Below are 27,908 nucleotides of genomic sequence, written 5' to 3'. Positions count from 1 at the left end.
TACACTAAGAAGCCATAGTGGACTCCTACAGCCTGGGGTGTCTCTACACAGAAGGGACAAAAAAAGACAGTAGTGCATGAGGTGACTCAAGTGAGCAACCCCCATTTTACTAATGTTCAACTTCATAGGTAATGCAAAAATCAAATATTTACTGAAATACTTTTTTTTCCCCTCCTTTGTAAAATTGTATATTTTTTGTCACAGACTCTTATACAAAACTGTCATGGGAATATATAAAAATAAAACTGACTTACATATGAGGATAAAGTCAAATTATAAGGCGGTCCTGACATAAAAAACCCCACAAGTTATCTTGTAACCTCAAGCATCTGATCAAGGTTAGACTGTTCTACTGGGAAAATTCACATAAAATGCACTTGTTTTCATTTTTGTTCTCTATCTGTTGCTCTCTCTTGAAGGGACATGGCAAGTTGTTCAGCTGTGCTGATTTTAGATGGATATGTTGGTATAGCAACAAGTACAAAGTGTTTTCTCTGATTATAGCCCACATTGAGTATGTAATCTCAAAATACCGAGATCACAAATTTATGAACAAAGATACTTAATCAGTTTTTACAGGTTTTTAAAACAAAGAGGGACAGCTCTTAATGTGTGGGTCACCATATTTTTTTTACAGAAAATTTATTGTTTTTGGTGACAGAAAAACATGGTTTATTAAATAAAAAAATATAATTTCCATTGTTCTATGATTTTATGTTTATTGTTTAATACATATTAGCTTTATATATGACCAATATTCTACTTATGAGTATTTTAAAAGAGCTTGTAATGTGCATACCCAAGAACTCTCCAGGTTTGACCCAAAATCTCTTTGTAAAGCCTGTTTTCCAGGGTCTATAGGTCAGTTCTTTCTTTTTCCAGACACAAGAGTAGTTGCTGGACAAGACACAGATCACTAGATGAAAGTGTAAAGATAATTTTGAAGTTGAGGCTAAGTTTAACCCCTATGGACGTACCGGTAAATCCTGACCTTGGTTTGACAGCCTGGACTCCCACTGTCAGCAGAAGCCAGCAACGCTGCTTGCGAGAGCGCCGGTTACTATTTTAAATGCCCGATCACGCATCACTGCTGACGTCACCCGGAAGGTCATAGGAGGACAGGATATCCCCTGCAGGGTCGCTTCGATGAGGCACTGATCACAGACACTGTGATCTCTATGCAAGTTTATGGAGACTTGCATAGAGATCACAGTGTGATCAGTGCAGGGGGATAGCAGGGATGAGTGATTCTTCTCACATTCTCACACTCTACTCACATTCTGCAACAGGAATCCATTAAAAAAATCACTAAAATTATAATAAATAAATTGATTTCATTGTCATTGTGACATCACTCGCATTAATAACATGTTCAAGAGGTCCCTAAGAGGATCTCTTACCATATTGCACTGATTACAAAAAAATACAAAAAATAAGAAAATAAAATAAAAAAATTATAAAAAAAGATAATAATAACAAAAAAGAAAACATCCTTACATCCCATTGCCCTAACACAACATCTAAAAGGTATAACCCCCACCCCCAAACCCGTTAAGCCTTAAGTATAAAAAATACTACTACTACTACTACTACTATATGTAAGGGATGGATATGGCACTCTAGAAAGAAAAAACACTAAGGAGATGCAGCTAAACAATGTTGGCCAGGTTTCTCTGCCCACACATACCCTGTGCAAAAAAAAATCTAAGCAACACAGAAGTGTTGGTGAAAAAGAGCGCAGGAAATAATTTCTGCGGCCACCTTTGACAGTGATTGGTGGCCAAATAGCTGCATGAAGAAAGCCCAAATACCCCTGATACCATAGTCTGGGTTGTCTGCTTTATAGAAATATATACTTTTGTGGGTATTTTTGGTTTATTTGTTTAAAATTAGAGTTGTAATCCCAGCATACCTAATGTAAAAATTCTACGGCTTTGTAAAGAATAATGTACACCTTATAGTATGTTCCCTATAAGTGCTGGGAAATTCTATATCAAGTAGGTATTTCTGAAATCAGGACACCTGAATTGATAAACTTGGAGGGGATTTTACTTCACTTTACCTAATTTTGTGAGGATTCAGAGGGGAAAATATATAAAAAATAGTTTTTTTTCTAATTTTCGCTAGTTTTTACTAAATTTCTCGTCCTAAATTTTCAGCTAATTATCTAAAAAAACAATCTATAGTTTATTCGCAGGAAAGGGGAATAATCGCTGGACCGACATAAAAATGGCAAAATTGCTTCAGGACTTGAGGTACCAAAAACCCCTGGGACTAAAGGGGTTAAAGCTTTAACCCCAACACGTTTACTGATTTGTAAAGTCCATGTGAGTTCAGTGACTAATGTAACTCATGGAAGAAAGAGAGGCCTATGATGAAGAATCTTTAACATTCATTTAACATTCAAAATAAACAAGTTTACGTCACAGTGCTTTCAGGCGATGATATCCATGAAGAATTGCGTAAGTAAATAATGACCCAACTCAATAGCTCATACAAATGTGTATACTACTATTTAAGATCCTAGCAAATTATCAATATAAACCTGAATCAACTCTGTTTGCTTAGTTTAAGATTTTTTAATATCCACAAACCTACTCTAACACACTACCTTGTGCAGAGTCTGAGCTTGGCTTTAGAGCTGCCAAGCTACTACAGCAGGGTCATATAACATTCACTGAGCCCCACCTTTAGGCCATCCTTGTTTGTAGAATTAGGATCAGCCTGGGGGGGGGTTCTTGGGCCAGCCTGCCCCTGCTTGATATTGATTCATATGGTGATTGACAGCTTACACAAATATTGGTAAAAGATCTGTCTCAGGGTATCCTATGAACTCATTATTAAGTTACACTAAGTAATAAGTGAAGCCGTTTCTATCCACTTATGCTTCTAAGGAGGAATAAGATGAAAAAACGGTTCCTCAAATATTCAAATGTCAGCATAATTTATAAACTTCACAAGTTCATCATTTTTAACAACTGTATTTAGAACACCCAATAAAATGTTTATTAAAAATGTCAATTTACATTAACAAATATTTATCTTCATCAAAATATTGCACTCACATGTATTGTGGAGTTCTTATCTGCAGTATACTGTGATAAATCAGTTTCATTGTCAAGATGAAAAAAATATTTCAATAGAACTCTCCTAAACTTTATGACTGCTGTGATTCATTATTTACAATGCAAGCATTTAGTTGGTCAAAAAAATATGCTGATATAATAATAATGTATTATTAAATAATAAAATAAATACTTTTGAGAAAGAACTGAATGGACAAATGTTGAATGAGGACACATTCTCCAAACTGGACCCAGAACCCATAGGCGTTTGTAAATATAAAAACTGCTCAATTGACAGCTGGGGGACTTTATAATGCATTAATGGACTATCTGTACTTGTGCTCCATCTAAGGTAAATGGATCACATGGAAATTTTAAGGGATCTCTCAGCTATATTAGGCATTAAAGCTCATATAGTGGCTGCAGTGTCCCTTTAAATTATCTGTTTAATAAAGCAATCAAATCCTTTTAATTATTGTTATTATAATAAAACAATCAGGGCATGTTGAGCTGCGACTGTGATTACTGAAGTTAACATTTTTTATAATTTTCTATAAAAGCTTAATGAAGATTTGGATTGATGGGTTGGTTAGTTATAAAATGCCATTGATTTTTCTTTCAAAACATAATTTACCTTTTAACATTGTTCATTTATATACTGCTATTAATGAGTGGGCTCTCTGCCACTACAAAACCCTTTACTGGATTTATTATATTCCCACAATTTTATGTATTTACAGTTTCATTTTATTACTAAATACTTTTTGTATCTCAAATACATTAAATTACCTATTCCTATTTGTTTAGTAAATTGAATTTCTCTATGTATGTATTAGTTACTACAGTTCCAGCTTGAGTATAGTATAGCTAGAATGCATACTTTTCTAGTTTAAGGGTTATAATTCACCAAAAGAAGCTTTCCCACTGACTTCAGTGGTCCTGAAGAAAACAATCGCACAAACTGTATGGAAAAATATTTTTGTGCTACTATGTCTAATTCTTATAACAGTGCTGCAGAATACTATTATTATTATGGAAATTTCTATGCCTTTCCCGCTTCATTTTCCATCCAACCAATTGTAGTTTTTCTTTATAAATAGGGTCCTTTATGTTAAGTGCCAGAGAGGAGAGGAACATTTTTTAGAGAACCATTTAGACAATCATTTTACATTTTAGGTCTTAGTCATGGGGGATGTATTGCTACTTGATCTTTTGGTCAGATCCATCACAATGGTCTAAATGTTTAGGTTGCTGGAAGCCAAAGTACTAATATATATATTTCATATATTTTAGGTATGTTTATTTATCCTCCTGTATCCAAAACCATCCATTTTGGGTCCATTTACTTTTTTTCATGATGTGCAAATGAGAATGTCTTTTCACATAAAATCCTCATAAATGTCTATGACGATGATACATCCATTGTGTTTATAACATAGTACAATCTTCTTGGTGAGAAGAACTTCAGAAGACACTTTATTAATTACAACACATTATTGCATGTCACATTCTAGTTCACGTCTAACTCGTCACACAAAATTGCACTGATACATCTACATACTAAGCTGACTTGTAGCACTTGTCCTCAAATTTCCCCTTTTTGGCATGTAATTACCATTGAGTTCTTCCTAGCTATTTCCCTGGGAGCACAGTAAGCCATCATACATAAATGTATAAGCATATATGTCATTAGTTACATTTCTATAAGACCTCGTAATATTTAGAAAATACAGTTGTGTGAAAAAAGAAAGTACATCCTCTTTGAATTATATGGGTTTACATACCAGGACATAATAACAATAATCTGTTCCTTAGCAGGCCTACAAATTAGTTAAATTAGGTGAGTAAGTTCATTTGTAAATACTGTTGATGACTCAATTAGCAATGTGACCCGCAGGTAAACTGTGGCCACAAAGTGATTATGGAGATTTAAGCAGAAATCTGTAATTGAAACAGAAGTTACAGCAGTACTAGAGAAAGCTACAAGCTCTTCTTAAAAAAAAACAACTTTCTATAATTACAACTGTTGGGGGGGAAAAAGTAGACATAAATCAGTGTCACCAACTAAATTGATATTAAATTCTGCGAAACATCTAATTTAAATGACAAGACAAAAAAGCCATAAACTACTGAAAATTAACAATTAATTGACAAAGTTGACACTCACAACAGACACAACAGCACACTGAAGGGAGATGCAAAAAAATCCTACAAAATAAAGCACTCTAAAACAATAATCCCAGTAGCATCCTGTATGTCCCGCAAAATTAACAAAAAGAGTAACCCAGAAAAGCACACTCGCAGAACACATCGCTGGCTGAAATTTATACTTTGGCCAGGACGTTTACTTACAGACTATGGGCACAAGTATTCCACACATTCCACTCAACACATCAAAAACAACACAATTCAAATGTCCTTACACCACAGACCAACAGACACGCCCAGTTACGAGAGCAACAACTTACACCCAGAACACACAACAATATTCATTATCTATAACCAACCTTAACATATAATCACATTTGCCCAATATTTTTCTGCCCAAGGATAAAATACAAAGTTAGCGGATGGGTGAGTAAAAAGAGCACAAACTCTACGAGTGTCACTCATGATGTGTGTACGCTTTCCCAATACAGTACTATATGTAGTCAAAGTTGGACACATAGATGTAATGTGAATTGAAAAGACAAATATACACATGGGAGACAACTTCTGCCAAAATGGACACATTATTAATTATCTGAGCGTTGCCATATTGATTAGGAATTTAGGGATATAGAAAGGAACATATGGGAATATGTTTATAGAAAATAGTCTTTATTCAGGTTTAAACCATGATAAAGATTTTATATCACACTATTCACAACATTGTATACCGGATTATAGTGCAGGACAGTTTATAATACCAAAAGTGACTGTTTGTGTTAGATGTTACAACTCACATAGACACTTTTAATCATGAATTTGCACCCCCCTGACAACACTGTGCTAATGCCATATCAAGCCACACTGTATCTAGCTGCACTATATACTGCAGATGCTTGTGCAACCTCAGCTTGACCTCTAAAACACATCAGTTAGCCAATAAAGGTCTTTACGTTCATGTACCAGTTTGTACGGCCAGCCTCACCCGATATGCTGATGAAATGCGTATGGCACATATGCAAAGTGATGTGACATTCTATCGCTGTGATTCATGGTGCGTAAAATGTTTATATATACCACAACCCTGTCCATACATGATATTAACACAATCTCTCCCAACAGAATAGGGCAGAATGTTGGCAAATATTTTAGTGTATCTTTGTCTTGGCCCAAAAATGCAAATAAAAACCCTGGTGACTTTTCCGACTGTTACAATAATGAGTATGTGGTTTTCAGATCTGTAAATCTCCTTCGTTATCCTTGGCGCTTTTTAAGATAATTATCATACACAAGCAATGTGTTGTGGTTACAAGAAGTTCTTTTTCTCTAGTAAGCAGCGAATGGGAACATGAAACACATTTACATATGAACTTTAATTCACACCATAATAATTATATTTAGCTAGCAGTGCTTTGTCCCCACAGAATTTCTTTTCAAGAAGATTTCACCTTGGTCTTAGTGTGAAGAAATAATACCCATTTATGCAAAGAATGAAAATGAGTTAAGAATTCAGCTTCTGAACTAATAGGCTTTTGGCTTTTGAAGCAGTTGCAGAGTTTTCCTATTATAAAGAAAGCCATTTCTTAACAAGGCTATTAAGATTTAAATTCTAATTACTTGGCCTAATGTAAAAAAAAATGGTTTATACACTTTCTTTTGGGTAATCACATAGAAACATAAAATATATCAGCAAAAATAAATACAAAACTAAATTATAAGTGTAAAATAATACTTTTATTGCATTAATGCTTATATATAAACTGCCCCAACAGTATAGAGAGAGCAATAATTTTAACAAATTATAATGTTTTATGTGTGGTATATATTTGGTTTATAAATGTATGTATCGAGCTCTTAGTCTTATAACTAACCTAGTTTCAAAAGAAACCTATAAAACTAACCAGTTGGGTATTTTGACCTAGGCCAACTATACGCCTCTGCTTGGTGGGCCAGTTAAAACAGGTCCATCTCTGAAGCACAGCAGTGAGTCATTCTTTGGAGTGCTGGGATATGACATCATATGCTGGCGCTCAGCAGTGAGGACAGTGGGGTGAGAGGGCGACCGGTGATGGTGCCCTGGGTTCAGCCTTGGGCAACACCAAAGGGGGGTACAGCACAGCACCGAAACCAACAGGTCATTATTACATTTTGTTATGATAAATAGCAGAATGCAAGAGTCTTAAAGTCCCATCAACCTATTTAAATCAAAGATAATGCTTACCTGAGGTTCCGACATAGCTGTTTCATATTGGACTTTTTATGAATCTGCATTTGGGATGCATGCTCCATAAAAGATATATAGACTTAATTTGATCCTTACAAGAGGAAAACACATACAGTTTACCCTTTATATTTAAGATGGCAAAACTAAAGGGCCACCATTAAGTTCCTCCTCTGACACATCCCTTAAAAATGCGCATTATGCACAGTACACTAAAAATTACAAAATGAAAAAAAAAATTTTAGTATTATCCTTTTTTTTAAAAAAAGAATCTGTCTAATATGTTTTAAAATGAAATACTAATTGGACTATATGAATGCATTTATTTCAGAATCATTGAAGAATATAACAATACAAATTTTAGGCTTGTTACTAAAGTGGCCAAAATGTCTTATTGTTTTATAATGATTTAGAATGGGTTTAAATAAAACATTATGAAATGAGCTAAGCACTTTTTCCATCTGAATTGTTTAGTTTATTTCAGTTTGATAATAAGCACTTAGGTTAGTTAGGTTGGCTTTGAGTGTTTTGGAGAAGGAACAGTTTTTGTTTACCATCTGTGACCCAGTATTAACAGCTGTGTATTCCAATAAATAAATACTGGATTAACACAGATCCGCATAATATGAATTTAACTATAATTTAATGAAGCAATGCACGTGGAATCTTTATTAAATAGGCATGGGTTTGTTGCTATGGTATTTGTTCAGTTCCTTGTCTGGCCTACTTTTTTTTTGGTGAATTAAAATGGCTGGTAAATTGTTAGCAAAGTCAAAAATATATGAAAAGTCTGAAGCGGGTCCTGTAGTACAACTATTCAGAGACAGTTTTTTAAATTAGTAATAACTAATAAACCTAAACATGGTTGCTCATATATCAGTCCAGAATCAATTGTCCCCAAGAATAAGTCATGAAAGATCTAAACAGCCCCAGAACTGAAATCCCTGATTTATTATAACATTTAAAAAAATACACCCTATTATGAAATCTGAAATTAATATGTACATTTTATTTAAGCTATTTAAAACGTATTAGTGAAATAGAACTTGACAGCAGATAAGAACCACAACCTAAAAAAACCTCAAACCTTAATCAGTCCTTGGCCTCGTCTTAGATCATGCATTTTTAAATTACTTCTACCATTTCTGCAAGGTGGATGTTCCACTTAGCCACTACTCTCTTACATATATAGTAAAATAAAAATCTAAGCGAACAAAACCGTATTTGAGTTGCTGACTAATCCATTACACATTAATGCATATGTATGAGGTCTACTGAAATAATTGTATGCTTTTTGTTCTACAAACATTGGACATATTACTGTTTCCTTAGCAATAGCCTATCAGTCTGGGAAAAAATGAATTTATCTGAAATAACTACATGAGCTACGGAATGTTCTTTACGGTTCTTTGCCTAAGGGAAATAACAACTGTCTGCTCAGTGTGCCACAAAGCAGAATCCTAAATAGAAAAAAATACGGAGGGTGCACGGGGTCATATACAGTTATGTAAATTAGACTGTAACAAGCCTTGCGGTGATTGTTTTTTGCAAAAAAAAACGTAAGCATTCCCCTAGTGAGAATATATTGCATTCATATAAGAACACTATAGATTGATATTGAAAGTTTGACTTTAAAACACTCTGTTAGTTATAATTTAATCATTTGAGTGTCAGAGAGGAGGTTATTTTTCAGTCATTGCCCTCTAGATGTGGCATCTCTCTTTAAAAAAAAATATATGATCACTTCCATTTTCCTTCTTTCTTCTATAGTATTCATATGAAGATTTCTAACCCTCCTTTTGTTTCAAGTACCCATACTGTTCCTTTAGATTGTAAGCTCTGCATTGGTAGAGTTACCATCAACTATCTGCAATTTAGACAATACCATAAAAAGTTATTTCTTGGGAATTTGTATTTCAGTGTAAATATAGGGACACCTGCACTTTTAATGAATTGCTCCCTTATCTTCTAATCTACAGCATTCTTCTTATCATCATTTTTCTGATTTTTTCAGATACTGGTGATCCTCCTACACAGCATATTGTTTATTAAACCTTTCCATATAATCTTGGCATCTAGAATCTTAAGCCTGTTGAACCTATTGTGAATGCCACAATCTATGTCCCATACTATATAGAAATGATGCTTTTTTCAACTCTACTTCTTGATGCATAGCACTTTGTACGAGACATTTAATAACTTAAGCAAGGGCTTACATCCCAAGTCCTGCTTTATGGGACCCACATAGAGTGGCAATAGAGTAAAACGGAGCTTTAAGATATGATGTCGTGCCCTTGCCCACAAACATAAAATCTGAAGGCAGATAAGCCCATCTAGTCTACATTTTTTCCTGATGTAAAGAATAAAACCTGAATCAGAGCTTGGTCTTCTTAGATTCTAAGTATCTGTATGCATATTCAATGTATGTTTAAATTCCCTCACTGTATAAGCCACTAATGCTTCTAACACGTATCTACCACTCTTGTAGTATAGTCAAATTAAAACGACCCTTGACATGCAAACGAGCTTTCCTACCTTCAGTGCACCTATACCTCAATGTATATCGGAACGGAATTTACATTTGAACTTCTGCTTTATTGACCTCACTGTGTGTCTGAACATTGTTTTTTTCCCTTGTAAACGGTGTATGCACAAGGTCAGTGGCTTTACTGTATACATTTGACTTTTTCTTAAAAAAATGGATAAAAGATGTTCATGGAGTGTAAAAATGTCTTCTAACATTTCTAGAATAGTATATTATTTGAAAAGCTATTAGTGTAATTAATGACCTTCAGGAGCTCATTTGCAAAGTGAGAAGTCTGAGTGGGTGGATGGTATTTAATGTCCCCAATCCACATGTAAGTGTGTGTGTGTGTGTTTTTTTTGTTTATTTATTTATTTTAAAGGAACGCTAAATGTTTGAAATACACCCAATAATGCAAACTGTGTAAGTTTGAAGTGTATATAAACATTTTATTATTTTCTATATAACCATTAATGGATATGGTGTAAGTACAATCCAATGCTTAGTTTTCATTACTAAGCTAGAATTGAAAATGGGGATTCAAGAAAATATTGATTGTTACTACAATAATTGGCGCCTAATAATTTATTTTACTTAATTCCATATAAGTGTTTGGTTGTAAAAAACAATTTAATGCCTTTACACGTTAACCATGAAGAACAGAAACAAACAAAAAGAAAACATAAAATATAGTAAAGGTTCTGGCATTCTGCTGGCAGGGACTTGAGCACACCGGCTCAAGGAAATTGTGTTTTAAATTTGACATTTATTATTAAAAGGTTCTACCTTGAGCACAATACATACAGAGAATTACATAAATATCTTACATGTTGCAATCTAGGGGAAGAACATTTTTATAAAATTTTTTTTTGGGGGGGCAATATGGTCAAAGGATGAAGTAGGGATATGCAAGATTGTTAAAATAGCCTTCCAGTGGAAGTAGAAAAGGCAAACACTGTTAATGAGTTTTATATTTATATACACAAACTATCTGAAAAGCCAAAATTAATCAGCCCATAAAAATGGTCAGATTTGGCAAAATTGTTTCTCCAGTTATCTGTTATATAGCTATCTCTGATAAAAAGTGAATACATCTGACTAGTAGCAGTGAATATGAGACTTGGGCACTGGCCAAGTCTTCGTGTTCGTCTTCGGGAAAACAAAACACCTTCGTATTCCACAAATATTTGACCGTTCCCAACACGGTAAGAGTTAGCAGCAGCTTTGGCCCCAGGATTTTAAAGGTCCATAAGAGCAACTCTATTGTTTGCCGGCAGGGGCCTTCTCTGACATCAACCAATGAAGTGCAGCTGCTCTTCATTGGTTGATGCCAGAGGAGGACCCTGCCGGCAACCAATAGAGCCGTTCTTACAGACCTTTAACTCTTGCCGCTATCCTACGAATTCCCATTAACCCTTGCTATGCTATGAAGACTTAAGATAGGCTAGAGGCAGTGACTTGTATGGGGACAAGGGACCTGGGAGATTAGCTAGGAGATCTTCGTGTACGTTTGCTCACCGCCATATTAGTTTATCCAATATTCGGTTTGAATGACGAAAACGCAAAATTCGTGTTTGTTTTCATGTTCTAAGGGTAAAGTAAACTTTTCTTTTTAAATATATCTTTATTTATATATCTATTTTTTCTGAACGGTATCATCCATTTAAAAAAAAATAAAAAATAAAAATATATATATATAGTCTCATTCTCTAACTCTAGTAACTAAATTATGCATGTTTCATTGCATAATGGACAGCAACATGCATAAAAAAAACCAAAACCAAAAATAAAAATTTTTAGTATTAGATTGCTTCCTGTAACAGAATTATACATCCCTGTTTATAGTTTTATATATGAAGTATGAGCATGAAGCAGTTGAATATTTTTTTTTCATGTCCGTTCTGAATTTTAATGAAGGAGTTCTGTTAAATTACAAATTATAGAGTGTTTCGGAGGAAGTGAAATTATTTTTAATGTAATGAGAAACCAATTTTCCACTTTGAGAATCTCCATAAATAGGTAAGTTATGCCTGGGAGAAATAATATGTCTACTGTCATTCATGAGTTTGCAGGAAACATAGTATAACACTGACAGATCTGAATAAGGGCCATTTGTTTCACTGCTAGTCAATGTATATGTGTTTTTTTATGCTTTCCTTTACCTGACTAATAACTGTGTGTATGTATATATATATATATATATATATATATATATATATATATATAGTATCTAACAAAAGTTAGTACACCCCTCACATTTTAATAAATATTTTATTCAAACTTTTCATGTGACAACACTCTGCTACAATGTAAAGTAGTGACTGTACAGCCTGTAAAACAGTGTAAATTTGCTGCCCCCCTCAAAATAACTCAACACACAGCCATTAATGTCTAAACCTTGGCATGGGTTTAGACATTAATGGCTATGTATATTAAAAATATAAAGAAAACTTATTACAATTAAGGTATATTCTACACTATCGTTGGTTATTTGTGTGGTCTATTATCTGTATTGGCAAACACTTATTTAAGGAAAGGCTTAATTTATATTTTTAAGATTAGCAGCGCCACAAAGTGCTCCTGGTGTATTTTCTGCTAATTAGGCACCCCAGATTTCTGAATATTTCAGTAAAAACAGGTACAGTAATTTGACTACATCTGTGGCATAATTTGCATCATACAAATTTAGTACGCTGTCTAATGCAATTAATGATTAATTAAGATGGTTAAGATGTCACACAGTGCAGAGTGAATTAGTACTGCTTAAATTATCTCATCTCCACACTGTTAACCTATGCAAAGAAATATGTGCAGAAAGAGCATCTACAGCTGGGCTTTTTACTACAGCAACACATAACTTCTACAGACTACATAAATATGAATGTAGTATGTGTATATATATATATATATATACATATATATATATATATTCAAATATAGCTCACCTAGTTTATCTAAGTCTACACACACACAGGGGCGTACCTAGAGTATTTGGCACCTGGAGCGGATCATGTATGTGGCACCCCCCCACACACACACTTTAAAACTGCATAGCTTCTACTGTTATATACCGGCGCAGACACTGAAGGTGGTACAGCATTACAGTTATCATTATATACTGAGGCAGACATTGACGGTGGTACAGCATAACACCTATCACTATATACTGAGGCAGACATTGACGGTTGTACAGCATAACACCTACCACTATATACTGAGGCAGAAATTGACGGTGGTACAGCATAACACCTATCACTATATACTAAGCCAAACATTGATGTGGTGTAGGACTACCACTTCATTGTCTGGCTTAGGGATGCACCGAAACAAATTCTGGACTGAAACCGAAAATGCAGCATTTACCTGGCCGAATATGACCGAATATGACCCCCCCAGACCATAAAAAAAATCTAACACTTTTATTTAAAGTAAGTAACACACCAAAATAGGACAAAACAATTAAATAACAATATATATATATATATTTATATATATATATATGATTGTTAACAGCAATCACATTCCCATCATGCCCAGGCATACCCAGATTCCAGGATGTACTCGCAGACTTGGTATGATTGCCCTCACTCTCTTCTCCCTATCTACCCCCTCCCTCTTTGAAGTTCACTTACCTTTCAGGAGTCCTGCGGTGGGGGTGCAAGGCCTCTGTCTCCCAGCTCTGCCACTGTATGGAACAGTGTAGAGTGATGGGAGTTATGATGTACTTTAGAGCATAATTATATAATGAAAAATACATTGGAAATGGTACAGCATAACACCCATCACTCTCACACACTTACCAATCCACACATACCAATCTACACAGACCAATCCACACTTCCCAATCCACATTTAGAAATCCACATTTACCAATCCACACATATACCAATCCACACATATATCAATCCACACATATATCAATCCACACATATACCAATCCACACATATACCAATCCACACATATACTAATCCACACATACCAATCCACAAATATACTAATCCACACATATACCAATCCACATTTACCAATCCACTCTCACTGTCACTGTCACTCTCACTGAAAGCTTTCCTACCTTTCCTCTTTTCCACTTACAGCTCCTTTTCCTCCTCTTCGCTCCTCTTCTTCAGTTCTTCTGTCTTCTTCCGGTTCAGAGGGCACGGACAGCTGTGGGCGCGTCTTCAGTGTTGTGCGCCGGGATCTGACAACAAACCCCGGCGCACAGCAGCTGTTGCTGCGCGGATCGCAAGGGAGCGGGAGATCCTTGAACCTGCTTAAAATCACTCAAGGGAGCCAGAGGTCTGTTAAAGACCTCCGATACCGCTCCCTTGCGAGCCTGCTCCTCCAGCGGCAGACATTACTGTCCGTCTCTGGAGGGGTGCCGGCAAGTTGGCATCCCCCTGATGAGCGGCACCCGGTGTGGACCGCCCCCCCCTAGGTACGCTACTGCACACACACAATATATATTTATATATATCTATATATATAGATATATCTATCTATATACATATATCTATATATATATATATATATAATATATATATATAATGAAAATAACATTAGCTGAGAAAGGGATGTCAGACCCCTGCTCAAACTCTACCTAGTGCCTAGGGGCACTAACTAGCACAGGGGCAGGAGGTAAGTATGCCATTCTCCCCATCAACCTCCTTACTGCAACCCTCCCAAATAAAAAACAAAAAAAATAAAAGCAGATTTATTAAATACTAAACCCCCCTAGGTTAAAAATGTGTTAGAATTAATCATTGTATTCCTTTTAATAAGGCCTAATAATAGTAATAGACTGTGGAGATACACAAATATACACTTGTCCTTACACGCCTCTCCATATACATACACACGCACACATTTATTCACGCTTCCCCTTACACACAAACATCCTAACAGAGATGGATCAGAGTAACCTATAGCAATATATCTAAAAGTAGTTGTATTTTTTGTCTAAAAATCTGTATCCATATTTTGATAACTTTTCTTAATTTGTCTTGTTTCCTGTTTATAAAGTATAATTTATGTATAAGTATAAGTATAAGTATGTGTTTCATTGTTCTGAATGCTTAACATGTGAAAAACAAAGGGAGGTGAGCAGATGTTTATTCTGTTGTTGACATGCTTGCCGTTATTGTTACGCCTCTGCTAGGTTCCCAACCCCTACCTCTCTGCCTGCGATGCACTTTTTCCTCTTCCTTTCCATTACACCTCCCATACAATATATGGATACTTGTATTCCCTGGGTCATGCCTAAGGTAGCACCAGGGCCGGCCCAAGGCAAAATGCCGCCTGGGGCGAAGTTTAAAATGCCGCCCCCCCCATTATCTACCCTTCCTCTCCCTCTGTCCCTGCCGCCCCCCATTATCTACCCTTCCTCTCCCTCCCTATTATCTACCCTACCCCCCCCCTTGTACTTACCTTTCAGCACTCTTGGGGCGAGTCTCCCTGTTCGGTCTCGGTGCCGGCTTGTAATGCTGAGGGCCGGAAATGACGTCATCTTCCAGCGCTCAGCATTACAAGCCGGCACCGAGACCGAACAGGGTGACTCACCGCGGAGGAGAGAGGGGTGCCGAGCGGGTACTGACAACTTGGTAAGCGAAAACCACTCGGCGCCCCTCTCTCTCTCTTCCGCTTTAAAAAAAAAAAAAAGGGCTTGGGGCTGCAAAGTGCCGCCCCTTCAAAAGTGCCGCCTGGAGCAGTTGCCCCACTCGGCTCCATTGTCGGGCCAGAGATAAATGTGTGTCTGCCCAGTGTGACCCCAGTGCCTGGTCCCTGGCATGGCATCTGGTGTATATTGAAGATATCATGTTTGGCTACTCTTTTCCAACAGCTGTTCTCTTAAATGTAGAGGGTTTTATTAACAACGGAATATGTTTACTCAAGCATCTGTTTCTTTAGTGAAGGGCAAAATAAAAAATATATGTAAATTTTCTTTCATCAATCTCAGACAAAAAGCTTTAACCAGAAAGCATTAATATCAGCCCATGCAGTCAAAATGTTCTAATTAGGATTACCTGTTACAAGCTGGAGGACATGATTTCTTTTCAGACATAGGGATTAACTGGACCACTGTCAGGAACCGGATAAATACAAATGAGACCAGAATATCTGCGGTTATTCTCAGACATCCCTCCCAGGCAGTTGCTTCATTCTCTCCAGAATCCTACAAAAAATAAAGATTCCTAATTTTATGTGACACGAGGGAACCCAGAATTCCAGCTAGAATGATAGCAGAGGCATCCAAAAATAGGATAAAAGGTTCTTGTTAGCTCAGCCAGACTATTTTTCACGTTGAGCCAGGGAAATCATTATCAACTTTGCTAAAAGACTTCAGCACGATAGGTGGGTGTAAAGTAATGTTCAGAAAGCAATTATAACACTTATAATAGTCTTCACTACTTATACAAAGTATTTTATGGTAAATGCCTGTCTGAGTTAGCAATTTAATGAGCGAAAATGAACCACTTTTCAGGTTCCAACATATGAAGGTCAAGAACAGGGACTGCCATAATATTATTATTCTTACAATTTTGATTCATAGAGGCTACTTCTTTTCTTCACGTTTGCTTCACTGATGCCTGTCCAAAACTAGTGGTGTTTTACTTAAGACCCTGGTGCAATAAAAATAACTTAAAATGTAAATAATCTCCTCAATCTCTTGTTGCAAAATATCAGAATTTATGTCACATATCAAAGCAACATATTGTCCTGTGAGTGACCAAATACATTATTACTTTTGATCTACATATGTGGTGTGCTGTCTCAGCAGTACATGCTACGTGAGCATGAAAGCATGGAATGCGCCCTTGCATATCCAGCTGATGGCCACAAAAAAGTGCCAGTTCCTCCCCGTCATTGCCAGTCTGGCCCTGGTGGTGTGTGCCTGTGTTTTTGTAGTCACTAGTCAAAGTTGATACCTTTAATTGGGCCAACACAAAAATGTTTAAGGAGCAATCACAGTTATTTTTTTGGGGTAGAATTTAATGGCGCAAACAAGTTTGCTTTCAATAAACTTTCTTTTGATAAACCAAGCACATGCTGCTTGTAATTCCAAATGAACAATCATGACTCAAATATCTATGTGCATCTTCTATTAAAGTTTCATCGGCTATTGCAAAAGACATGTAGCCTGAACATGCTCGGGGAGAATGACTCACTTTCCTCTAAGAATTTGGCAGGCAGATTCATACAAAATACAACTAAATACTAGGAAGAGGAAACCAAAAAAAAAGTATAGTCAGAAATCAGATGCAAAAAGTACCCAACATTTTGCTAGATTCTTGCCTTAGTGTTGGGTACTATGCGTGCATTTCCATCCCATGTACTACTGTCAGGCTCTGTGAAATAGGATGTTTGGAATTCTCATATATCAGTCTTGATAGCTTTGAAAATCATATTTTTTTGTTTATTTACATCATGTTCATGCAAGCTTCAAAAAACATATGATTATACAAAAAGAAAGAAAAACGTGAACCGGTTCAGCCCTAATGGTTACAGCTGGTTCATTTTTTCTTTTAGTATAATCTTTTTTTCATGTCTTCCTTACACTCTGGAGTTGTGTGCAAGTTCACTATAATAGCTGCTATTATAGAAAATAAATATAAACCTCCTAGGAGGAATCTTACCAGTTTACCTTCTAAAATTATCTGTTGGATATTTGACTGTGCTGTAAGCCAGATGCGTTAAAGGGCCACATTTTTTACCCAACTTGACATCTTGGCAAAACCATGGTGCCACAGACCAATCTTTTTGATAAATATCATTATACAATTATAAATCTCCAACAGATTTTGCAGGCGTGTATATGAGTTTAGGCTCAGGGCAGCAGTTTGCCCCAGGTACCACCTGCACAGGAACTATGATCTTTTCTTCTCAGACATAGGCCTTCACCACTTGCTGTCTTGCTTTGATGTATTATTTTCTGGAGAATGCGGGTGGATGCTCCTGTAGGTCATCCTCGGGTAGCACCCAACATGAATAAATCCCTGGTTCTTTTGAAAAAAATACAATTTCGCTTATTGACACAGGCAGATACCAAGACGTAAGGAACCCTGCTTTTTAGGACATTCTGTCTAAAACACTTAATGGTACAGTTAAATTCAAATTGAGAATCAAACATATTGAATCTACATATGTTCAAAATAAAACCTTTTCTATATAATGAATGAGTGGAGGAACATTTTAGAAATCCTCAAAACAAAACTTTTTTTGTATAATAATTGTACAGAGGAACACTTTTAATATGGTTTCTGAAAATATCCTGCCTTTTTATGTTTTCTATTTAGATAATCGTTGGAGAAACAGTAGTGTTTTGCCTTCAGGTAGCAACCAGAGATTTTGAGAACCAGGAAAAAACTCTTTTAACCGGAGACTGTTGCTATATTAATCCACTGGTACGCAGAACTGTCAGATTTCTTGGTAAGATCCTTTTATTTTCTTTTTCTTTAATACATTTGTATATTGCTTAATTTGAGATAACTTGTGCTTCGGATTTTATAAGCGTTAGCCCATTCTTCATTTCATACGTTTCACATTTCATATTCAAATTGGGCATATCATGTAGAGTGACCACATTTTATTTCTGCCATTCAGTGACACACTATGAAGTGGATTAGATCACACACACAGGGGTATATATTATATATATATATATATATATATATATATATACACTGACTCACATATACACACCATTACGTATATAAGAAAATACATACAGTCACACAAAGACAGTCACATGCACACAGTCAAACACACATACCTGGTGCTGGCTGCAATTACATTGCGCTTGGTGTGAAGGAGGGGCTAAAGAGAGAAGTCTCTCCTGATTGGCTGAGACGTCATTTACTCAGACTTCTCATTCCGGATTAAGGCTGCCCGGGACCCGGGACATAAAGTCCTATTGGGGCACTGTCCTGGGCAATCAGGAACATGTGGTCACCCTAATACCATGTTCTTACAAAATTACTTTGTAATAATTCTAATTTTTAGTTTTATTCACTTAGAAGGAAAATAAAAAATAAGACTTTTTCATAGACTTGTGCATTCGTCTTCGGGCGAACATGGAAACGAACACGAAGAGTGCGTTTTCGTGTTCGTTCCGAAGACACGCCGAAGAGAAGACGGCGGCGGTAAAACGTAGGCGAAGACGAAGACACACACCACGAAGATCTTCGTGATTGTCTTCGTCTTCGTCTACCATTCCCCCCCTTCATCTTACCTTGTCTTGTCTTCGCGGCTTCGCGGCATCGCGGCAGTTCCCGGAAGTGGAAATCCGCAGGTTCGCCGTCACGGGTTACAGGGCAGTGCGAATGAGCCTATTGGTCGCCTACAGGGACCTCCTCTGGCATCAACCAATTGGTTGATGCCAGAGAAAGACCCTGCAGGTGACCAATAGGCTCACTCGCACGGTCTTTGTAGCCCCTGACAGCGAACCTATGGATTTCCGCTCCCGTTAACCCCTTCGATGCTGCGTTAACACAGCATCGAAGGGGTTAACGGGAGCAGAAATCCATAGGTTAAAGGGCCGTGCAAGCGACCAATAGGCTCACTTGCACGGCCCCTTAACCCTTTAAAAAAAAGTTAACCCCTAACTAATTGAACAGGGAGGGAGACCAGTGGCATCGGCAGTGCCGATGCCACTGGTCTCCCTCCCTGTTCAATTAGTTAAATGTCCGTACGAGCGACTTTATTGGTCGCTCGTACGGACATTTAACCCGGCACAGACTAACTAATTGAACAGGGAGGGAGACCAGTGGCATCGGTCTCCCTCCCTGTTCAATTAGTTAAAGACCAGTGGCATCGGCAGGGCAAGTTGCAGCATTGGGGTTTTAAAACCCCAATGCTGCAACTTACCCTGCCGATGCCACTGGTCTCCCTCCCTGTACAGAGTTAAATGTCCGTACGAGCGACTTTATTGGTCGCTCGTACGGACATTTAACCCGGCACGGACTAACTAATTGAACAGGGAGGGAGACCAGTGGCATCGGTCTCCCTCCCAGTTCAATTAGTTAAAGACCAGTGGCATCGGCAGGGCAAGTTGCAGCATTGGGGTTTTAAAACCCCAATGCTGCAACTTACCCTGCCGATGCCACTGGTCTCCCTCCCTGTACAGAGTTAAATGTCCGTACGAGCGACTTTATTGGTCGCTCGTACGGACATTTAACCCGGCACGGACTAACTAATTGAACAGGGAGGGAGACCAGTGGCATCGGTCTCCCTCCCTGTTCAATTAGTTAAAGACCAGTGGCATCGGCAGGGCAAGTTGCAGCATTGGGGTTTTAAAACCCCAATGCTGCAACTTACCCTGCCGATGCCACTGGTCTCCCTCCCTGTACAGAGTTAAATGTCCGTACGAGCGACTTTATTGTTCGCTCGTACGGACATTTAATTAATTGAACAGGGAGGGAGACCAGTGGGATGTGCCGGGTAAGTTGTAGCATTGGGGTTTTAAAAGTCTGCACGAGCGACCAACAGAGTCGCTCGTGCAGACTTTTAAAACCCCAATGCTGTAACTTACCCGGCACATCCCACTGGTCTCCCTGTTCTATCAGTTAAATGTCCGTACGAGCGACTCTATTGGTCGCTCGTACGGACATTTAACTCATAGAACAGGGAGACCAGTGGGATGTGCCGGGTAAGTTACAGCACCAGGAGCCTAAAAGTCTGTACGAGCGACCAACAGAGTCGCTCGTACAGACTTTTAAAATCCCAATGCTGCAACTTACCCGGCACATCCCACTGGTCTCCCTGTTCTATCAGTTAATAAATGATAGAACAGGGAGACCAGCGGGATCTGCCGAACAATTACGGCACCAGGAGTATAACAGTCTGTACGAGCGACCCTATTGGTCGCCAGCAGGGGGCTCGTCTGCCATCAACCAATGGCAGACGAGCCCCCTGCTGACGACCAATAGATTTGCCCATACGGACATTTAAACTCCTGGCGCCAGAGCGGCTTTAACCCCGTTTTAACCCCTTAACCGGGGAAAACAAAGAAAACCCGAGCACGAAGAATGTCCGCGAATATTCGCCTGAAGAGAAGACAGGACCAGGCGAATATTCGCGGAATACAAAGTTGTTTTTTTTGCCGAAGACGAGCACGAAGACGAACACGAAGAGCCCCCTGGTGCCCAAGTCTACTTTTTAAGCTTCACAAAAGTTTTTGCAAACTAGGTGTCAAAACGTACAAGCAAATTTTGCAGTGATACATTCTATATATTTTTTTTCTACTCATAGTTCAAAAATGTGTTTTCAAAGCCGTGGGCCAACAATAATTAGGACAGAATTAGCATTTCATTCTTTACCACCTGCAATAATTTTTTAACTTTGATGTACAATGGAAATTAAGTCATAGAAAAAGTAAAATAGAAAAAAACCCTAAAACTTAGAACCTCCATGATCTTGAAAAAATATTAAATTTTATTTGAAAGTTGCAAATATACATATATATATATATATATATATATATAAACAGGTAAAATATTTGTAACGATACAGATAATTTTTTAATAATTTTAAATATAAATGACAGGCGACTACTTATTATATGACTGCATTTATTGTACTTCCTGGTTTGTTTTGTCATAAACTGTGAAACATTAAGTTTATTTGTTAGAGGTTAATAAATAAAAAAACCATACATGTATACATATATTTCGTTGATTTGCTCACCTGATATAAGCTGTATATAAAATTAGTATATAGTTATGGTGAGAGCTTGAAAAAATATATTAACATTAAATACACTGTCTTAAATTTACATGATTCATATAAAAATCACAAAAGCAATGTGCTGTGAATTATTTAAAAGGAATCATAACACTGTCTACCAAAGTGTTATACATAAAGTCTTACTGATTTCATAAACACCAGAGAATTTTAGGGCACCTTCAAAAAGTCTTATACTCCAGAAAGTAATTTTGATAACTTTTCAAAGACGAAAAATAGTACACTCCAATCCCACAGAGATGCGCTATGTTAACTGGCATTACTTTGTTCATGTCAGTGCTATGGAACTTCAATGACCATGGATTACAGAAGATCAAGGACATACAGAAAACCGTAACAGATGGGCATCACAGGATGAATTTGTTATGTGGTTTACAAGTCTGTGAGCTATTCTCAGAATGCGCAAGTATTTTTGTTAGCATGTTTAATATGGACACGCAATTTAGCAATCTGCCAGAAACTAAAATAAAGAACTTAATGAAAAAAGTAGATGAGCGGCATCATTATATGCTCAACTGTACAGCTTACTTCTGATTGGCAGATTTCAACTATGTCAGATGATTATAATTAATTATGCAGTTTACATTTAGAAACACTGTCATGGAGGTTCATACATTAGTATGTCATGGATTTATGGTAATTTGTTTCTAGGACACGTGTACATTTCACATGTTGATGATCAGCATGCGTAAAGTGCTGCCCTGACCCATGTCGCTCACAGATGGTAAACAATTGCTCAGTTATACACCCCTCATACTGCAGGCCAGCACAATGCCTGGAGAGGTGCTTGGTGACATGGTGGATACATCATAGATGTGAGCACAAACGTACATAAAAACTAAATTCTTTTTTATATAACATTATATTAACAGACTGAAAACAAATACTATGTTGAAAATACCATAAATGTATCTTTATTTTGCAGAAGTATCTCATAGTTTACTAACGTATACTACTACTTCAACCAAACCTGTGTGTTTCGGCTTCCTTGAATATCACATCTGCCCGCTCTCAATACCAGAAGGAGTTAGCGCAATAGACTGCTTAGTGTGTCAAATTTACAAAACCAGAGTGAAAATGAGATTAGAGTAGTTGGATGTGACAGATAAGACAGGCTTTCCCACGAGACATTTTATCGATTTGCCGAGAGTGCCAACATTTTAGCCGTATCAAATAGGTGGGGATTTAAAATCTCCCGAAACATTCAAGTTCCTCCAGTCTCGAGCTGAGTCATAGAAGGTGTGACTACATTAGAACAAATAACATCATAAAGAGAATATGATTGGGAAACCTGACCCATTAAGGATGGGGACAGCATGTAAAATTCAGAGTGAGATATAATAATGTGCAAAAGCCCAAAAAGAAGTTATAAGTGGTTCATGGCCTCTTGATTACCTACTGTGACCTGTCAACACAGTACTATCATTCCAGAATCTTGTTTCATTGAGTTCATCTGTAATAAAACAAAGGGCTGTTAGCGTTCTGTAAATCTTCCCCGCTTTCATTGGTTGAAATTGCAGTGTCCCTTGAGTGCACTGACAAAAAGCAAGAATGAGAGAAAAATACCTTAAAGAGGAACTGTTGTCAATGCTTATTTCACATTAGCTACTATAGTGTATATATCTATATATCTATATATATATATATAAATATATATATACTTTAGTCATCTGATATTTGAGTCTGAATATTTCTAAAAACAGATTTGTGATAATATTACCCATCCCATGTTCTTCAATAACAATTTTACTATTTTGCCCTTGTTTGCATAATAATCTTAGCATGCAATGATACAAAATTCCTACAAAATACAATTTTACAGCAAGACAGGAGGCTTCGTATTTTGCATAACTTCCTTTACTGAATAAGCTCCAGCAGCAAAACAGTTAATGATAAAAGAACAATAACCAATAAGAACAGAGCCCAAAGACCCTATAAATGATACAAAGTCCTCCTCTTTCTTTGCTGCTTAGCCTCCAGGTGAGAACCTTCCATTTTATTTGCCATTATTACACTAGGCCTATTGCTTATATTCCATCTAGTACATTGTTATTTGGCTATTGGGATTTTATTACCATTTTTGTGTTAGCTTGCATTTTGATCTATTTTGTATTTCTTTGGTTTTCATATATTTTCTTAATTTTTCTACTGTGTCCAACCTTTATTATTTGAATTGTTTTAGTCATTTGGTTGTCTTGATTTGTTTTTTCCTACCTGATTTGTTTTTTCCTACTGGATTGCCTTCCCGCCGCGTGTCAACATCGTTTATCTACACGACTCTCACGTGGGCCTACGTCTTCTCGCAGTCGTGCCGCGGCTTCTTTGCCGCGTGACGCGACTTCGCGGGCTTCCATCCGCGCGGCTGTGTCGTCCCGCGACGGTTTCTTTTCCCTAGGAATAGAAAACCAGTCTAGCATGTTGGACTAATAAAGATCGTAGATACCAGTTTCTCCATGTTTACATTCGCTACATACCTGAAAAAAGAGAAAAAATCAAAAGGTCTAGACCCCAAACATGGGTGTCGGCAGTAACTTACGTTATTATTAGCTTCTGTTAGAGGTAAACTGATCTCTACTGATCTTTGTAAACTTTGTACGTACAGCGGTTCTTTTTAAAGTTCTTCTCGGCTCCCGCAACAGTAGTAGCAAGAGTTAGGGAGGCAAGACCGGAGCGACTCACACTGTATACGGTTTCTTTTCCATATCCCTGTAATGTGTGGTTAGAACTGTTCATGGTTATAATAACCATTGGCACCGAAAGGATATTAGTCTGTGACTTGGTGTGATTGTGAATGAATATATGAAAGTACACTACATATGCAATGTGATCTTTGCTGACACCATGTTGAATGTTAAGCACTTGTTGGTTTTTAAGACTTCTTTTCCTGGTAAAGCTATAGCCATCATTTCGGCTTGTTAAAAGGTTTATATTCAGACAAAATTAAGATTCATGTCACGTGAGTTGTATAAATTATCAATCTATGAGCATCATGTATTATTTTAGAGGTCAGTTTATTCAATTTAATCTATGGTTTAATAAAAGCATATTGCCTAGAAAACAAATTGCATCAGAAAATGTTAACAATTTAAACACTGCCATCTAAAAGACTTGCCAGATCTGGTATTTTGCATGAACGTCTTCAGTTATTAAACTATGTTTTGAACTCTATAGAATATGATAGAAATAACAAGTCACGGAATGCACGAGACCTTGATGTAGAACACTCAGACGCTGGTTGCAAGGACCTCAAAATGTTAACAATACAATGACATGCAGGGATAAAATGACATGCAGGCATTTGAAAATGTATTGTTATTACATAGAAAAAAAAGTTGACAAGAAGGATAATGACGTGAAGTTGAATGAAAAACATGTTGTAGGTGGAAGTCGACACAAAGGGAAACAGCAAAGTAAAAAATATAGAAAGCTGCAATTACAGGAAGACCAAAAATATGATGATGAGTGGTCTTATTATTATTGATAATACCTTTTATTTATTATGGGCCAACAAATTGCACAGCACTGTATAATTTAATTGTTTTTTACGCATACATAACAAATACATTAGTACATACAGACACATCAGGAGAAGGGAACCCTGCCCGTTAACTTGCCATCTAGCCTTATGGTACTTTTATACAGAATTCCTGGCAGGAATGGTGGGCTTTTGAGGGTCCCACTTACAATCTAAGGGATTGTTAAAAATACATATACAGACTTTCAATTTTCAAGGGGATGTATTTTTTTTAGTCCTTAGTGTAATCTGAAGAAATGTAGACATATATTCTTTTTACAAACTATCTGTAATATGTTAATTACTTAGTGGGCATTTTTTTCTTTTTTTTAATTATTGAAAATGTGGTTCATATATAATTAATGTTTCATTTGTTGTTGTTCATGTGTAATAAACTCAATGTTGGAAAGCTCAATATACCATTTAGTTTGTTTCATTTTTCATTTCTTTCTTACAGGGATTTATACTTTTGGACTATTTGCCACAGATATATTTGTAAATGCGGGACAGGTTGTGACGGGGAACTTGGCTCCACATTTTCTTACAATTTGTAAACCCAACTACACAGCACTTGGCTGTCACCAGTTTACCCAGTTCATCACTGATGTCCATGCTTGCACAGGAAACCCAGACCTTGTGATCAAAGCCAGAAGAACATTTCCATCCAAAGAAGCAGCTCTCAGCATTTATGGAGCTATGTACTTGGCTGTGAGTAGATCTTATTTATTGTATTAATGTGTTTTTTAGCATTGTACAATTGTACAAGAATAAATAGTCTAATAATGAGGATGCGGCTCAAAAAGAAGCAGTAAAGTAAAAAAAAAAAAGTCACTGGTGCACATAAAGTACTTATGTGTTCTATTAAAGTGGACCTGCCAGTGACTACATGTATTTCTTATACCTTACATGTGCATGACATGCCCAGTCACCATGACTGTAATTTTATATATATATATATATATATATATATATATGCAGAAGATATGTGCAACCCATTCCTTAGGCTACCAGGAGTCATTTGCTTAAGCCAAATACTTATTAAATGAATCTGGTAGAATCCCATTTATGCCAAACACAAGCAGAAGATGGCAAAGTGCACATATTGCACACATTACATCCGCATGTACTCTGCTTGCATACCTGATGGGGTTTTCTACTGCCCATTAGAAGATGATGCCCCTAATAATCCTAATAATAAGCAGGTGGAAGCACATCACAGAGTCAAAATCCTTGTCTCGGTATACTTTATTATACAGTATACTTTATTAATATTCTAATCTGCATTTGTTTTTCTTACTGAGGCGTAGCAAGTTTAAATTATGGATTTCGTCTGATAAAATCTAGAGTAAATTATTTAAGACTTTATTGTCATCTGTTTTGTATTGGGCGGTGAAAAGTTAAAATGATTATTGTATTTTATTTACAGGAAAAAATAATACAGAAAGGGGAGTGTAAAAACCTAAAAAGCATAAAAGACATACACATTCACATTCAAGGGTTGCTGCTAGAATAATAATGACCAATAAATACACAAAACAAATCAAGAATTCAGTGCAAATCCAAAGAGTACTATTCAAAACACAGAACTAAGGTATAAATATTGGAGATTCTGTCCCACTATATGGCCATATATTTCTTAGCCTGCCACTAAGTACCCCGAGTTTAGTGAGTTCTATCAAATTTTCATGGCTATATTGCTTGCCAAAATAGACTCTCACAAAATGTGAAGCCTTCTCTGGACACCATTAATGAGGAACCTGTATGGCAGGAGGGGGTGCTCACCCTAAGATTTGGTCAGAACCTGCAAGTATACACAAAAAAAAAATATACAGAAAGGTGGAGCGAACAACCTAATGAGCATAAAAGGTACATTGAGAATAATTCAGCGAATACTATTAAAAAACAAATTTCTAAGGTGGGGATAATTTTTTTGAATTGACTGCAGTTGAGGATATACAGTGTATTCCGTTAACAAACAAGATTCTCCACCTTTTTCTTTAATTCACTGGTAAATAACAGTGGGTTCTCAGTAGGATATATCAGGAAATATTTGCATTAGTGTGTGCCCCTGTAGCATTGCCTGCCTCTGTTGTAAATTGCTAATTTTTATTGCTTTTGATTTCCATTCCGACGTGTCTGTGAAAGCTGCATCGCGGTCGCATGTTTCTCTGCTGGCATTTCAATTCTAATTAACAGATTTACAGAGTGAACATCCGTGCCAAATCTAGTCTTCGATTTTGAAAAGTGCAACTTCTGAGAAAGTGAGACGTTTTAGTGACATGCCTCAATGCTAAGCTTTGAATTCAAACAAATGAGATGGCCATCATGGGGCCATTAAATAGAATGTAAAGAATTTGCAAGCTGCAGCATAAAGATTTTTTTTTTTTACTCATATTACCTACTCTACCCAAATCCTAGGGGGCAGGTGGCATAACTAGCAGTAAAGGAGGACAGGGAGGGTATCTGAACTCTGCATGTAACCCTACACATGTCCCCTATAAAGTCAAGATGAGGAGAGCGGGCATGTCGTCTTGAAGGCCTTTTTGCATTGCAGTCACGGTTTTTAATACTTTGATTATTACATTATATAGGTTACTGTTGTCTGTAACTACAGGCATTAGTGTATACAATGAGGTCCAGAGCATGTATGTAAAACAAAAATGTACATAAAGTGAAGCACCGTTTTTCACTTATCAATG

General features: G+C 36.9%; 1 protein-coding gene across 1 annotated transcript in view; it reads left to right on the top strand.

The window, feature by feature from the left end:
* LOC149279416 (phospholipid phosphatase-related protein type 5) overlaps window positions 1-27,908 on the top strand; it is a 73,750-nt gene that overhangs the window by 24,707 nt on the left and 21,135 nt on the right. Inside the window, exons 2-3 of the mRNA XM_089501189.1 lie at window positions 18,251-18,383; window positions 25,667-25,917. Of these exons, the coding sequence (XP_089357315.1) occupies window positions 18,251-18,383; window positions 25,667-25,917 (384 nt within the window). The remainder of the gene's footprint in view (window positions 1-18,250; window positions 18,384-25,666; window positions 25,918-27,908) is intronic.

The sequence above is a fragment of the Sceloporus occidentalis genome, unplaced genomic scaffold, assembly GCF_023333645.1.
Source record: "Sceloporus occidentalis isolate IW3139 unplaced genomic scaffold, rSceOcc1.0.p SCAF_166, whole genome shotgun sequence".
Taxonomy (NCBI): domain Eukaryota; kingdom Metazoa; phylum Chordata; class Lepidosauria; order Squamata; family Phrynosomatidae; genus Sceloporus; species Sceloporus occidentalis.
Note: the sequence above shows the minus strand (reverse complement) of the source record. Positions and strands in the feature narration are given on the sequence as shown.